The sequence below is a fragment of the Sarcophilus harrisii genome, chromosome 1 (genome assembly GCF_902635505.1).
Source record: "Sarcophilus harrisii chromosome 1, mSarHar1.11, whole genome shotgun sequence".
Taxonomy (NCBI): domain Eukaryota; kingdom Metazoa; phylum Chordata; class Mammalia; order Dasyuromorphia; family Dasyuridae; genus Sarcophilus; species Sarcophilus harrisii.
This window is the reverse complement of record NC_045426.1, coordinates 428,918,288-428,931,666: the sequence shown is the minus strand read 5'-3', so window position 1 is coordinate 428,931,666 and position 13,379 is coordinate 428,918,288. Positions and strand designations below refer to the sequence as shown.

The 13,379-nt window shown below is 36.0% G+C and overlaps 1 protein-coding gene across 1 annotated transcript in view; it reads right to left on the bottom strand.

Moving 5' to 3' along the window:
- The window catches only part of PHLPP1 (PH domain and leucine rich repeat protein phosphatase 1), a 288,192-nt gene that overhangs the window by 37,645 nt on the left and 237,168 nt on the right, over positions 1-13,379 (bottom strand). Inside the window, exon 12 of the mRNA XM_023495940.2 lies at positions 12,487-12,649. Within this exon, the coding sequence (XP_023351708.2) occupies positions 12,487-12,649 (163 nt within the window). The remainder of the gene's footprint in view (positions 1-12,486; positions 12,650-13,379) is intronic.

Here is a 13,379-nt window from a genome sequence, read left to right as displayed (position 1 = left end):
GACAGACTGGAGAGGGAAGAAACTTGATGCAGGGAGCCAACCTAACAGACAACAGAAGAACACTCCTGAAGTGTTATAAAGGTAAAAGACACTGACAGGCCTCAACAACAGACCAGATAGGGAAAAGTGGGGGTGAGAAGTAGAGCGACCCATCAGCAGAACTTCATGACTTTCTCCAGCTTCATTCAGCAGCACATGAGTAAAAAGAAAGGCAGAAGAGAGTGTCCCAGGCTGAGGCTTCGCAGGGTAAGACTGGCTGGATGAAAGGGCAAGAACAGGGCAGGGCTGAGCAGGACTGGCTCACTATGAGGTGAAGATAGGGGAGGAAGGTGCAGCCAGGACAGGAGGGACAGCCAGGGAAAGAACAAAGAGGGGAAAGTACTGCCGGTGATGGTGTGGACACAGAACAAAGCTTATGAATGCAAGGCAGGAGGAGAGGAGGAATAGCAACAGATTGGGATTGGGTAAGGGGATTTCTGAGTTCCTAAACATGGAAGTAGAGCTTTTGTGGATGATGACAACATTGAGAACATGATTAATGATTATCTCTATGAGCAATTGAAGAGGGGTGAAGGAAATGAGCAAGTTGAAAAACTGGGAGGTGTTTGAAGGATGGCACATACATATGTATGTATATGTGTATTTGTATATTTGTCCATCCAGACACAGATATAGATACACATATCCAAGACAAGGATAAAAAGGCAAGACAGTCAATAAGTGATCTTTCCACCTTTGTTTAAAAGAGTTCTTGCAAAGGGGAAGCCACCACCATTTTATGAAACTCATTCCAATTTTAGATAACTCTGTTTGTTACAAAATCCTTCCTTCCATAAAATCTTTGACTTTCTGCATTTTCTCTCTTTTACTTATTAGTTAGTTCTGCCTTCTGGAGCAAAGTAGAAAAGAAAAAAATCCCTCTCTATTCCACATGACAGTCCTTCAAATTCATGAAAGTAACGATCACTCTGGGTAGCAAGGTAGAGCAAGGGACAGATAGAGAGCTTCCTGAGTTCAAATCCAGCCTCAGATATTTACTGGCTATGGGACCCTAAACAAGTTACTTAACCCTGTTTGTCTCAGAAGGAAATGGCAAACTGTTCCAGTATTTTTGCCAAGAAAACCCCAATGGGATTACAAAGAGTCGGATATGACTGAAATGACAACAATTATGACATTCCTCCTAAATCTTCTCTTCTCCAAACTAAATGTCACCAATTGCTTCACCTAATACTCCAAGGCCTAAACTTGAGGCCCTTTACCACCCTGGCTCCCTTTTCTTGAGACATATTTAGTATAACCTGAACATGATGCTTCAAATATGGTCTTACTGGTTAGAGTGGTACTGTTGTCTCCCTGGTCCTGAATTCATTTCCATTTTAGTGATTAGTATAAAATTATTTTTTTCTGGTTGTCACGTTACACTTTTGACTCATACTGAATTTATAATAAGTCATTCACAAGGCAAAAAAATGGAGTCCTATTTTTTTTGTCAATACTCCTTCATAATTGTTAAAAATTCAAATGAATCTTAATCTGCATGAACATAAAGAATGTTGTGATGGAAGAGCCTTTAATTGCTTATAAACCATATTTTCCTTTCCTTTACATCATTCTCTTCAAGTAGATTTTAAAGACATAATCTTTAAAATAATAAAAGTGAAAAATCTTCATTATTGGGTAATCAAATGGAAGCTACTGATTAACATGTTACATTAAGATTTCTCACTTTATAAAAGGACTGACTTGAGCCAAAATGATGGAAGTAAAGGGAGGAACTCACTCAACCTCTCCCAATTCCTTCAAATAATGACTCTAAACAAATTTTAGAGCAATTCAACACCCCAAAAAACAGAGTAGAACATCATCTAGCTAAAGGCAACTTTGAAGGTCAGCAAAAAAAGGCCTGTGACACCAGGGTGGGAAGTCAATATACATTCCTGGTGCAGGCTGAGCCAGCACAGCACCATCCCCAGAATTGGCAGCAATGCTGGTGGCTTCCAGATCTCTCAGCCCAGAGACACAAAAGAGGACTTAGAAGGTCAGTAGGAAAGGCCTGTGGTACCAGGATGGGAGCCCAATGGCAACCCCAGTAAAGGCCCGGCCTCAACCCCAGCTCTAGGGTCAGCAAAGCAAGATGCACCACTATGGCACACTAAGGGCCTGTGGTCAGGTTCCTAAAAAGATTTCTGAAAGCTGCTGCACAAACCCCCTGAAGCATGGGACAGTACACTCTTCACCCTGGAAACAGAGCCCTACTCAGAGTTAAAAGCCAAGTAACAGGCTAGGAAAAGGGAGCAGAAAACAAAAAAAAAGTTTCTGACTACAGAAAGTTACTAATGGTGACAAGGAAGATGAAAACACACACTAGGAAGATATCAAAGCTCCTATATCCAAAGCCTCCAAAAAAAAGGAGAATTGGGCTCAGGCCATGGAAGAGCTCAAAAGAGATTTTGAAAATCAAGTAAAAGAGATAAAGGAAAAACTAAGAAAAGAACTGAGAGAGGTGCAAAAGGAAATACAAAAAGTAATGAGAAGGATACCTTAAAAAGCAAAATTGGCCAATTGGGAAAGGAGGTACAAAAACTGACTGGGAAAAATAATTCCTTAAAAATTAGAATTGAGCAAATGGAAGTTAATGACTTTATGAGAAATAAAAATATAACAAAGCACAACCAAAAAAAAAAAAAAATGAACTGTCTTACTGCAAAAACAACTAACCTGGAAAACAGATCCAGGAGAGAGAATTTTAAAATTATTAATCCACTTCAAAGTCATAATAAAAAAAAAAGATCCTGGACATCATCTTTCAAGAAATTATCAAAGAAAACTGCCCTGATATTTTAGAAACAGAGGATAAAGTTGAAATTGAAAGAATCCACCAATCACCTCCTGAAAGAATGAAAACTCCCCAGGAATATTATAGCCAAATTCCAGAACTTTCAGGTCAATGAGAAAAGATTGCAAGCATCTAGAAAGAAACAATTCAAGTATAGTGGAGCCAGAGTCAAGATAATATAATATTTAGCAGCTTTTACATTAAAGAACCAGAAGGCTTGGAATATTATATTCCAGAGAGCATAGAACTAGAATTATAACCAAGAATCACCTACCCAGCAAAACTGAGTATAACTTTTCAGAGGAAAAGGTGATCATTCAATGAAATGGAGGATTTTCAAACATTTGTGATTAAAGACCAGAGCTGAACAGAAAAGCTGACTTTTCAAATAGAGGACTCGGGAGAAGCAATGGGAAGTAATCAGGAAATGATATAAGGGACTTAATAAGGTTTATCTGTTTGCATTCCTATATGGAAAGATGATAACTTGTAACTCATTAGAACTTTATGACAGTTTGAAAGAATATATATAGATAGAGGGCACAGGTATGAGTTGAGTATGAAGGTAAAATATCTAAAAAAAAATGATGAAATTAAGAGAGGAAAGAGAAATGTACTACAAGAAAGTGAAAGAGAAAAGTGGAATAGTATAAATTATCTGCCATAAAAAAGAGGGAAGAAAAAAGCTTTTACAGTAGAGAGGAAGAGGAAGAAGAGAAGGGGAGTGAGTGAACTTTACTCTCATCAGAATTAGCTCAAAAAGGAAATACACACTCAATATGAGTTTAGAAATCTATCTTACCTTGCAGGAAAATAGGAAGGGAACAGGATATGGGAATGAGGGAGAGTGATAAAAGAGAGGGCATAAAAGTCAGTGGCAAAACTCTTTTGAGGATGGGCAGGGTGAAAGGAAAGAAAAAAATAGAATAAATGGAGGGGAGGGGGGACATACAAGTTAGTAAAAGTAATTGTAAAAAGAATTTTGAAGCAAATTTCTCTGATAAGGTCTTATTTCTCAAGCACAGAGGGAACTGAGTCAAATTAATAAAAAATAAGAGCCATGCGCCAATTGATAAATGATCAAAAGATCTATGCCGAAAGGGCTATAAATTTATGCATCTCCTTTGACCTAATAATACCAGTACCAAGAATGAATACCAAAAGAGATTTTTAAAAAGAAGCGTGAATTTTTAAAAAGAAGCTAAAGGACCTTATATGTACAAAAATATTTGTAGCAAGTCTCAGAGTAAAAAAATTGATATCAAAGGGATGCTCATCAATTGGGGAATAGCTGAATAAATTGTGTTATGTGATTGTTATGGAATATTATTATTGTGCTATAGGAAATGATGAGCAAGATGCATTCAGAAAAAACAACAAAAACAATATTTTCTTTAAAAATAAAACTTATATGGAAATGTTTTTTTTATAACTTCATATGCAGTTTCTTAATGGGGGTTCGGGGTGGGGATAAGGGAGAGAATCTGTAACTCACGTTTTAAAAAACAAACAAAAAATTGTTTTAAATGTAACTGGGGAAAATATTAAATAAATAACAAAATATAAAGCAATTTAAAAATGAGAAAGAAAAAAAAATCAAAGGATTGACTTTAGGATTCTTTGAGGTAGTGAGCTCACCTAGTAAGCTAAAAATGATCTGCTTTAAAAATATTCCTTTCACATGCCATTTTTCAACAACACATCTATTGTATAAACTGAGGCATGAACATCAATTCTTAGGACCAGATTTATCTACTTGTATCTCACTAGCAGAATCCGTTCCCTTATAATTTAGGAATTTTGATTTTAAAAATGTCTTATTATTTTACAAAAATACATATACTGAATTTGCAGATCCCACAACTTCAAATATGTTGTATCAATTATTTTGTTGATGGTTGAATACAACTATTCTGATACTACTTTATTTTTCCAAATATATGTAAAGATAGAAAAATCTTTGCAAAATCCTTGTGTTCCAAAATTCTCTCCCTCCTCTCCCTAAGACAGCAAGCAATTCAATGTAAGTTAAGCAAGTACCACAATTATTTTTAATCATATTTAGCACATACCATGCAGGAAATTCATAAAATTGGGTCTTTTCACCCAATCATTTTAATCAAAGATTAGATAAGTGAAGGAGACTACAGCTCAAGACTTTTGATCTTTAAAGTCTTCCTATGAAGAGGTAGAGAGCACAGTGGCTAGAGACTAGCCAGAATCAAGTTACTTCCCCCACTGTATCCTAAGCCTTTTACAAATAATTTTCTTTTGTATACTACACTTCAGCTTTTAGAGTTAAGGAATGCCTGGTGAAGAAACTTTCCACCAGTAAGGGAGACTAACAAGTGAACTGTACAATTTATACTTTTAAAAAGCAGCTTGGGTACTGAAAAGTTCAATGAATTGCTCAGGGTTCCATAGTCAGCAGATGTCAGAGATGACACTTGAGGCCAGCCTTCCTGGGTTCTCTGAGGCCACAGTTACTTTAGCTATTAAATTTGTTTAGATCTATGATTTCATTAGTGTAGGCAGCTACATAGTGAGGAAAATTCCCCCTCTCTCTGCTCTTTTTCTCAATGGCAATTGTCCAACAACTTAATTACCAGGGGAATGAAGAGGTGATTTGCTTGGACCAGGGTCATAGACAAATATGTGCCAAAGGCAGGGCTTATAAAGCCTAGTTCTGCCTGATTATAAGGGTAGCTCTCTATTCAAAAAAGCCATGTGGCTTCTCACAGGTATTATTATCCTTTCTAATCATAGATGTGTTAAGTGAATGACTTGACTATAGCCATAGAATTAATTAGTATCAGAGGTGGTATTTAAATTCAAATCTTCCTACCTCTAAGTACAATATTCTAATCCCTTGTGACAAGTTGGGGACACATTTCTATTTCATTTGGAACACTATGAATTCCAAATAAACTTGACTAATAGTTACTTTCCAGTCTCCTCCTATAAAGATCTGGAAATCAAGGAGATTTTTATAATTCTTCATTGCATCTGCATTACCAGAACATGCCACAGGACAGTGCCTTATAATTAGGAGATTAGTATCTGTGGCATTCATTTCATTCGGAACAGCCATCTCCAATGAAAATGACTCACTGATCTCTCTCTGGAACTTTTTTCTTTAACAGGCAGCTCAAATACTGTGTCTTTCATTTGTCCCTATCACATTGTCTAGCATAAGATTTATTTGTAAATGTGTTGTGATTCTGCACCAAGCATTGAGCACTTTATTAGACTAAGTTTCTTGAGGTCAGAGTCTTCATATTTCATTCCTGTTGCAAAATACCTTGCACATGGTAAACACATGAGAGGCAAACACTTATCTGAATAGTACTAAAGAGAATTAACTTTACAAAGGAAGCTGGGAGCAGTGCAGATAGTGTTGGACTTAAAAGAATTTGGGGACCTGGATATTAATCCAATCTCAGGCAGTTATTAGTTAGGCAAATGCAGCAAGCCATTCAGGCCTTCAGTGCCTCAATTTACTCATCTGCAAATCAGGTATATCTGTCTCATAGTTATGTCATGAGAAAGTGTTTTTCAAACTTTAAGAACTTACATAAATGTGAAGTTTTGTTGTCATTATGATTGACTGAGCTAGGTCTTCAGTGAAACTGATACCTTGATTGACCCGCAACCCTCATCAGAGAAGCTTCCACAAAAGGGGGCTCCCTTCTACCCCATCTATTACCCTATTTCCCATGAATTAACACCTTTTACAACCATGTCTTTTGTCTGTGTGTTTATGACTCAGATCTTCTTTTTCATCCTACTTCAGAGAAAAAACAAAAGGTACTCAGTTCTAAATGACCTTCAGCTTCCTCCATGGCCACTGTTCTTAAGAGGTAAATGCAGCCCAAGCAGAGAAATCTTTCCTTTCTGCCCTAGCTACACCCTGAGATTCTGAATTCAAGCCCCTCCTGGAGATGGGTCTGTTCTGTTACGGAAAGAAGGGAGTAAGAATAACAGAAGAATAAGAAAGAGAAATTTCTTTTGAGGAACTTGAACATGTTAAAAAGTACTACAGAATCTTGTAATTAAATAATAAAGCCAGAGAAACTGCATTTTTAAAGTTGTGAATGTACTCTTGAAGTTTAAATAAGACATTTTGTCCACTATATAAGCCACCATTTCTTTCTGTTGCTTAAACTACATTTATAACCCAAATAGAACTAGGACACATTAGTATTTTGGCAGCAATAATGAAGAATCTTGGTACTGGAAAGTCGGCATTCTACTGTAAAAGCAATACTTCAAAAGACATAGAGGTGGCCATTGTTGGTTATAATTTAATTTTTTTTTTTTTCTTTTTTTGAAGCACGTAGACCCTGATGCTGTTCTGTTATCCATGGCTACTCATCTGCTAAATACCATTCATGGAGAAAACAAACTTCAGGACAAGGCTTAGACACAAGTTTACATATACCAAGACCAATTCTCTCCTTGACAGAGTAACTAAGGTTTAATTATAACACAGGAAGGGCCCCTTTCATTCAGTAGTTTCCAAAAGGGCCTGAGCAGAGAGGCGAGACTCTCACCTAAGACTATTACTGTGCAGGTCTGTAAAAGCCAATGTAGGAGAGAGAAGGAATCCAATTTCTTACAATAAAAACAAAAACAAAATACAAATAGGCTTTTAGAGCATAGTTTATAAGGCAATATCTCATAAGCATATCTGCTACTTGAAAAGGACTCCTTGAGATCCAGGAACTAGTTTTCACAAATAATTTATCTCTGAATGATCTAAATAACCATGCCTATACTTGTTACTTTAAAAACACCATCAGTTTAAAAGAAGAGCTATTACAATACCAATTTAGATATTTTAAAAATAAAGTCCTCCATTCAATTAGTCACTTATTTCATCTATAAAATGAAGAGCTGGGCCTAGGTGACCTTTTAGGTTTCTTCCAACTCTGCATCTACTATCATAAGAAGCATAATTTAAAATGAATAGAAAAAAAACCGGAAAGCACATAATGGGAAAGCCAGGGGAGATATTGAGGACAAGAGGCTGAGAGGAATATGGCCCTAAGGAATTTATAAATTGTCAGGTTTCAAGCTTTTCCAGATAAAGTCAGGTCTAAAAAAACTGTAAAGGATTACTGGATATATTTTCTAATGAAGTCCCTTAAAAAAATAAAAAAAAGCCTATTTATTAAAATATGAACAAAAAGTAACTGTAGTTATAATGTTAAAGGTGAGCCAAGGTAACAATGTCTAAAAAAACAGGTTAATCTTGAAACTTCTTTTTCATTTCTGTGTTTGGTATCCTCTTGGGCAGCCTATAAATAACAATATAACAATTGCTTTACGATATAGAGTTCAATAGTCACACAGAAAGATGGAATCCCTGAAAAACTTAGTTGTCAGGCTCCTTCCTCTGTCAAAGAGGGAAAACAATTTGCTGCAAGCCTCAGTTTCCTGAGCTTTGCTAAGTTTCAGCCAAGAACAGTTGTTCCACATCAGAGGCTTGTATTGAGTAGTCACTTTGTAGCTGCTGAAAGTGAATTTTTAAAGTTTCATAAGAGACTTTTATATAAATGCAATAATGATATTTATTTTAAAAATCAGTATTATTAAACTCTACCATATAGAACTTTTATTGGGAAAATCTTTTTCCCTCCTCATGATTAAAAAGAAAAAATCATACATAAAAGAATATTTGCATAATTAAACTGGGGGTATTCTTTAAACAAATAATAAAAGTTCCAAATCACTATTGATCAGAGAAATGCAAATTAAGACAACTCTGAGATACCACTACACACCTGTCAGATTGGCTAAGATGACAGGAAAAAATATTGATGAATGTTGGAGGGGATGCAGGAAAACTGGGACACTGATGCATTGTTGGTGGAGTTGTGAACGAATCCAACCATTCTGGAGAGTAATCTGGAATTATGCCCAAAAAGTTATCAAACTGTCCATACCCTTTGACCCAGCAGCGCTACTACTGGGCTTATACCCCAAAGAGATACTAAAGAAGGGAAAGGGATCTGTATGTGCCAAAATGTTTGGGGCAGCCCTGTTTGTAGTGGCTAGAAAATGGAAAATGAATGGATGCCCTTCAATTGGAGAATGTTTGGGTAAATTGTGGTATATGAATGTTATGGAATATTATTGCTCTGTAAGAAATGACCAGCAGGATGAATACAGAGAGGATTGGCGAGACTTACATGAACTGATGCTAAGTGAAATAAGCAGAACCAGGAGATCATTATATACTTCAACAACAATACTGTGTGAAGATGTATTCTGATGGAAGTGGATTTCTTTGACAAAGAGAAGATCTAATTCAGTTTCAATTGATCAATGATGGATAGAATCGGTAACACCCAGAGAAGGAACACTGGGAAATGAGTGTGAACTGTTTGCATTTTTGTTTTTCTTCCCAGGTTATTTATACCTTCTGAATCCAATTCTTCTTGTGTAACAAGAGAACTGTTCGGTTCTGCACACATATATTGTATCTAGGATATATTGTGACATATTTAACATGTATAGGACTGCTTGCCATCTGGGGGAGGGGGTGGAGAGAGGAAAGGGAAAAGTCAGAACCAGAAGTGAGTGCAAGGGATAATGTTGTAAAAAAATTACCCATGGGCTCTGTCAATAAAAAGTATAATAATAAAAAAAAGAAAGAAAAAAAAAAACAAATAATAAAAATGGGCTTTAAAACAGCAATGCTAGCCTAGAGAAGTTTTGGGAAATTGCAACTCCCTTCCCTCTTTGCAGAGCTAGGGAAGTATGGGAGAAAAGAACTGCATATGGCATCTGATAGGACTGATTTGTTAAATGACTGTGTTTTTCTGCTTTTCCTTACTGCTTTCTTATTTAACTCTTTGTTATAAGGACAGCTCAATGGCTAGCAAAGGGTGGAGGTTATACCTGGAAACAATGAAGATGTGAAAACAAAACATATTAAAAAAATTTATTTAAATAAAATTAAACTCACAGAAAAATATAAAAGTATTGTAAAGAGATAAAATTGTATTTAAGGGACCTGTGTTTTAATCATACCTCTTTCTGTCTTTTCTCTTATTTTCTTGAGTCAGTCATAATTTCTCTGGACTTCAATTTCTTCATCTGTAAATTGGAATGATAGGTGGGAGAAGTCCAACTAGATGTCCCTAAAGGTCTCTCAGTGTTAAATCTATGATTCTATAAAGTAGAACAATACTCTTTACCTAGGAAAAGAACTTAGACCAAGTCACTGAATCTCTAAGTGCCTCAATCTCTTCTTCTAAAAGAGAGGTGTGCATTCTCTACACAGGATTTTAACACATGCTAGGTGAATAAAAGTTTTTACTGCTATTGGACAAATAAGGCAATCCTATTATCTTGAGGTTCAGATAGTACAAGCCTTTTATTTACATGATATATACATGGGTAATTTTACAGCATTAACCATTGCCAAACCTCTTGTTCCAATTTTTCACCTCTTACCCCCCCCCCACCACCACCTCCCCTAGATGGCAGGATGACCAGTAGATGTTAAATATATTAAAATATAAATTAGATACACAATAAGTATACCTGACCAAAACGTTATTTTGCTGTAGAAAAAGAATCAGACTCTGAAATATTGTACAATTAGCTTGTGAAGGAAATCAAAAATGCAGGTGTGCATAAATATAGGGATTGGGAATTCAATGTAATGGTTTTTAGTCATCTCCCAGAGTTCTTTTTCTGGGCATAGCTAGTTCAGTTCATTACTGCTCCATTAGAAATGATTTGGTTGATCTCGTTGCTGAGGATGGCCTGATCCATCAGAACTGGTCATCATATAGTATTGTTGTTGAAGTATATAATGATCTCCTGGTCCTGCTCATTTCACTCAGCATCAGTTCGTGTAAGTCTCTCCAGGCCTTTCTGAAATCATCCTGTTGGTCATTTCTTACAGAACAGTAATATTCCATAATATTCATATACCACAATTTATTCAGCCATTCTCCAACTGATGGACATCCATTCAGTTTCCAGTTTCTAGCCACTACAAAAAGGGCTGCCACAAACATTCGTGCACATACAGGTCCCTTTCCCTTCTTTATAATCTCTTTGGGATATAATCCCAGTAGTAACACTGCTGGATCAAAGGGTATGCACAGTTTGATAACTTTTTGAGCATAGTTCCAAACTACTCTCCAAAATGGTTGGATTCGTTCACAACTCCACCAACAATGAATCAATGTCCCAGTTTTCCCACATCCCCTCCAACAATCATCATTATTTTTTCCTGTCATCTTAGCCAATCTGACAGGTGTGTAGTGGTATCTTAGAGTTGTCTTAATTTGCATTTCTCTGATTAATAATGACTTGGAGCATCTTTTCATATGACTAGAAATAGTTTCAATTTCTTCATCTGAGAATTGTCTGTTCATATCCTTTGACCATTTTTCAATTGGAGAATGGCTTGATTTTTTATAAATTAGAGTTAATTCTCTATATATTTTGGAAAAGGCCTTTATCAGAACCTTTGACTGTAAAAATATTTTCCCAGTTTATTGCTTCCCTTCTAATCTTGTCTGCATTAGTTTTATTTGTACAAAAACTTTTCAGTTTGGTATAATCGAAATTTTCTATTTTGTGATCAGTAATGATCTCTAGTTCTTCTTTGGTCATAAAGACCTTCCCCTTCCACAGGTCTGAGAGGTAAACTATCCTGTGTTCCTCTAATTTATTAATAATTTCATTCTTTATGCCTAGGTCATGAACCCATTTTGACCTTATCTTGGTGTACGGCGTTAAGTATGGATCAATGCCTAGTTTCTGCCATATTAGTTTCCAATTTTCCCAGCAATTTTTATCAAACAGTAAATTTTAGTATAGATAAGTTAAAAAGGAAATAAGAGTAAATTTCATAGCTGGAAGAGACATTAGTGATTATTATCTAGGATAACTTTCTTATTTTAAAGACAAAGAAGAAAAATGAAACCTGAGAAGTGAGGCATTTTTCAAAAGATCACATGAAGTTGAAAATCAAAAACCAGTTTTCTAAAATATCTTTTTCTTTTCCTTATATTTATGCTCTATGTCCTTCTGTGATGGAGAGCCTCCTTTAGAATGATAAATACTTGCTTTTCAAAACACTTTAATATTTACTATCTTACTTGATTTTTATAACAACTTTAAGAGTAGCTATTATCTCAGTTTACAAATGGAGAAATCAACACACTTGGCTAAATAATTTGCCTCAAATCACAGAAAAGCCAGAGTTTAAATCAGTTCTCCCAACTTTTAATCCAGTGTTCTTTCCATATTAGCTACAACCATAGAGAGCTATATAATTTTTCTTCATTCAAAGTAAATCAAAAAAACCAAATTTCAAAACACATGTAATGGATGAAGAATGAGGAAAGAAATTCATTTTTCATTTCTTGAAATCTACCATCTATTTATCTACATATTTATTTGTGTTTGTTTATTTATTTAGGGTTTTTTTGTTTTGTTTTTTTTTGCTTTTTGTTGAGGCAATTGGGGTTAAGTGACTTGCCCAGGATCACAGGAAGTGTCAAGTGTCTGAGATCAAATTTGAACTCAGGTCCTCCTGACTTCAGGGCTGGTGCTCCTATCCACTGCGCCACCTAGCTGCCCCTGAAATCTATCATTTAAGGGACCAGAAGGCATACCTTGATTTCTGTTAGTTGCATGACTTCAGGGAAGACTTCGATGGAGTTAGAGTGAGCGATCACAGTATGCATTCGTCGACAATTCATGATAGTGGTTGGAATGGCTTTCAATTTGTTCCCACTGATATCGATTTCTTCCAGTTCCTCCAGTTTGGCCATTTTACTATATTGATGAAAATCATGGGGATCGGAAAAGGGAGAGAAATCATATAACAAAATATCTTGTTAAAAGATGTTCTTTCTCTTAAAAGACTCCTTTTAAAATGGATTTCTGTGAGACTGATGGGAATACAGATCAGAGATCACCTTTAAAGCTGGAAGGCCTTAGAGATTATTAAATCTGACTATGTCATTTTACAGATGAGGGAACTAAGGCATAGAGAAAAGTTAAATGACTCGTCAAAGGTTAGTAAGGGTTGGAAGTAGGATATGGTGCATCTGGAGAGACTGTGTAGTTAAAGTCTCTGCCTCATAGTTGGTACAGGGCAGTCTTCATATCAAAGTATTTGAGAGACAATCTATACTTTTATACAAAAATGGACAAATGTTCCAGTGTCTCTAGCCTGGACAAATGAGAAGTTATTCTTAATATATGTCTTTGTTCATTCAGATATAATTCCATCCTATCTACCAATATTTTGTTCTGTTACAGAATAATTCTGTGGGCTCCACCTAACAATCATTCCCCATACCTCCATGTAGAGAAACACATATTCCCCCAATACTGTTCTCCATCTTTCCCTTCACTCCTACTCCATTTCTCAATGATTTGGGAAAAGGGGGGAAAACTCCCTCTGCCAATGCAGGATGATACCTTCTCTACAACTTGGGTTTAGAGAGTTGCCCAGAGTACAAAGAGGTCAAGAGACTTGCTAAGAATCACAGTCAATATG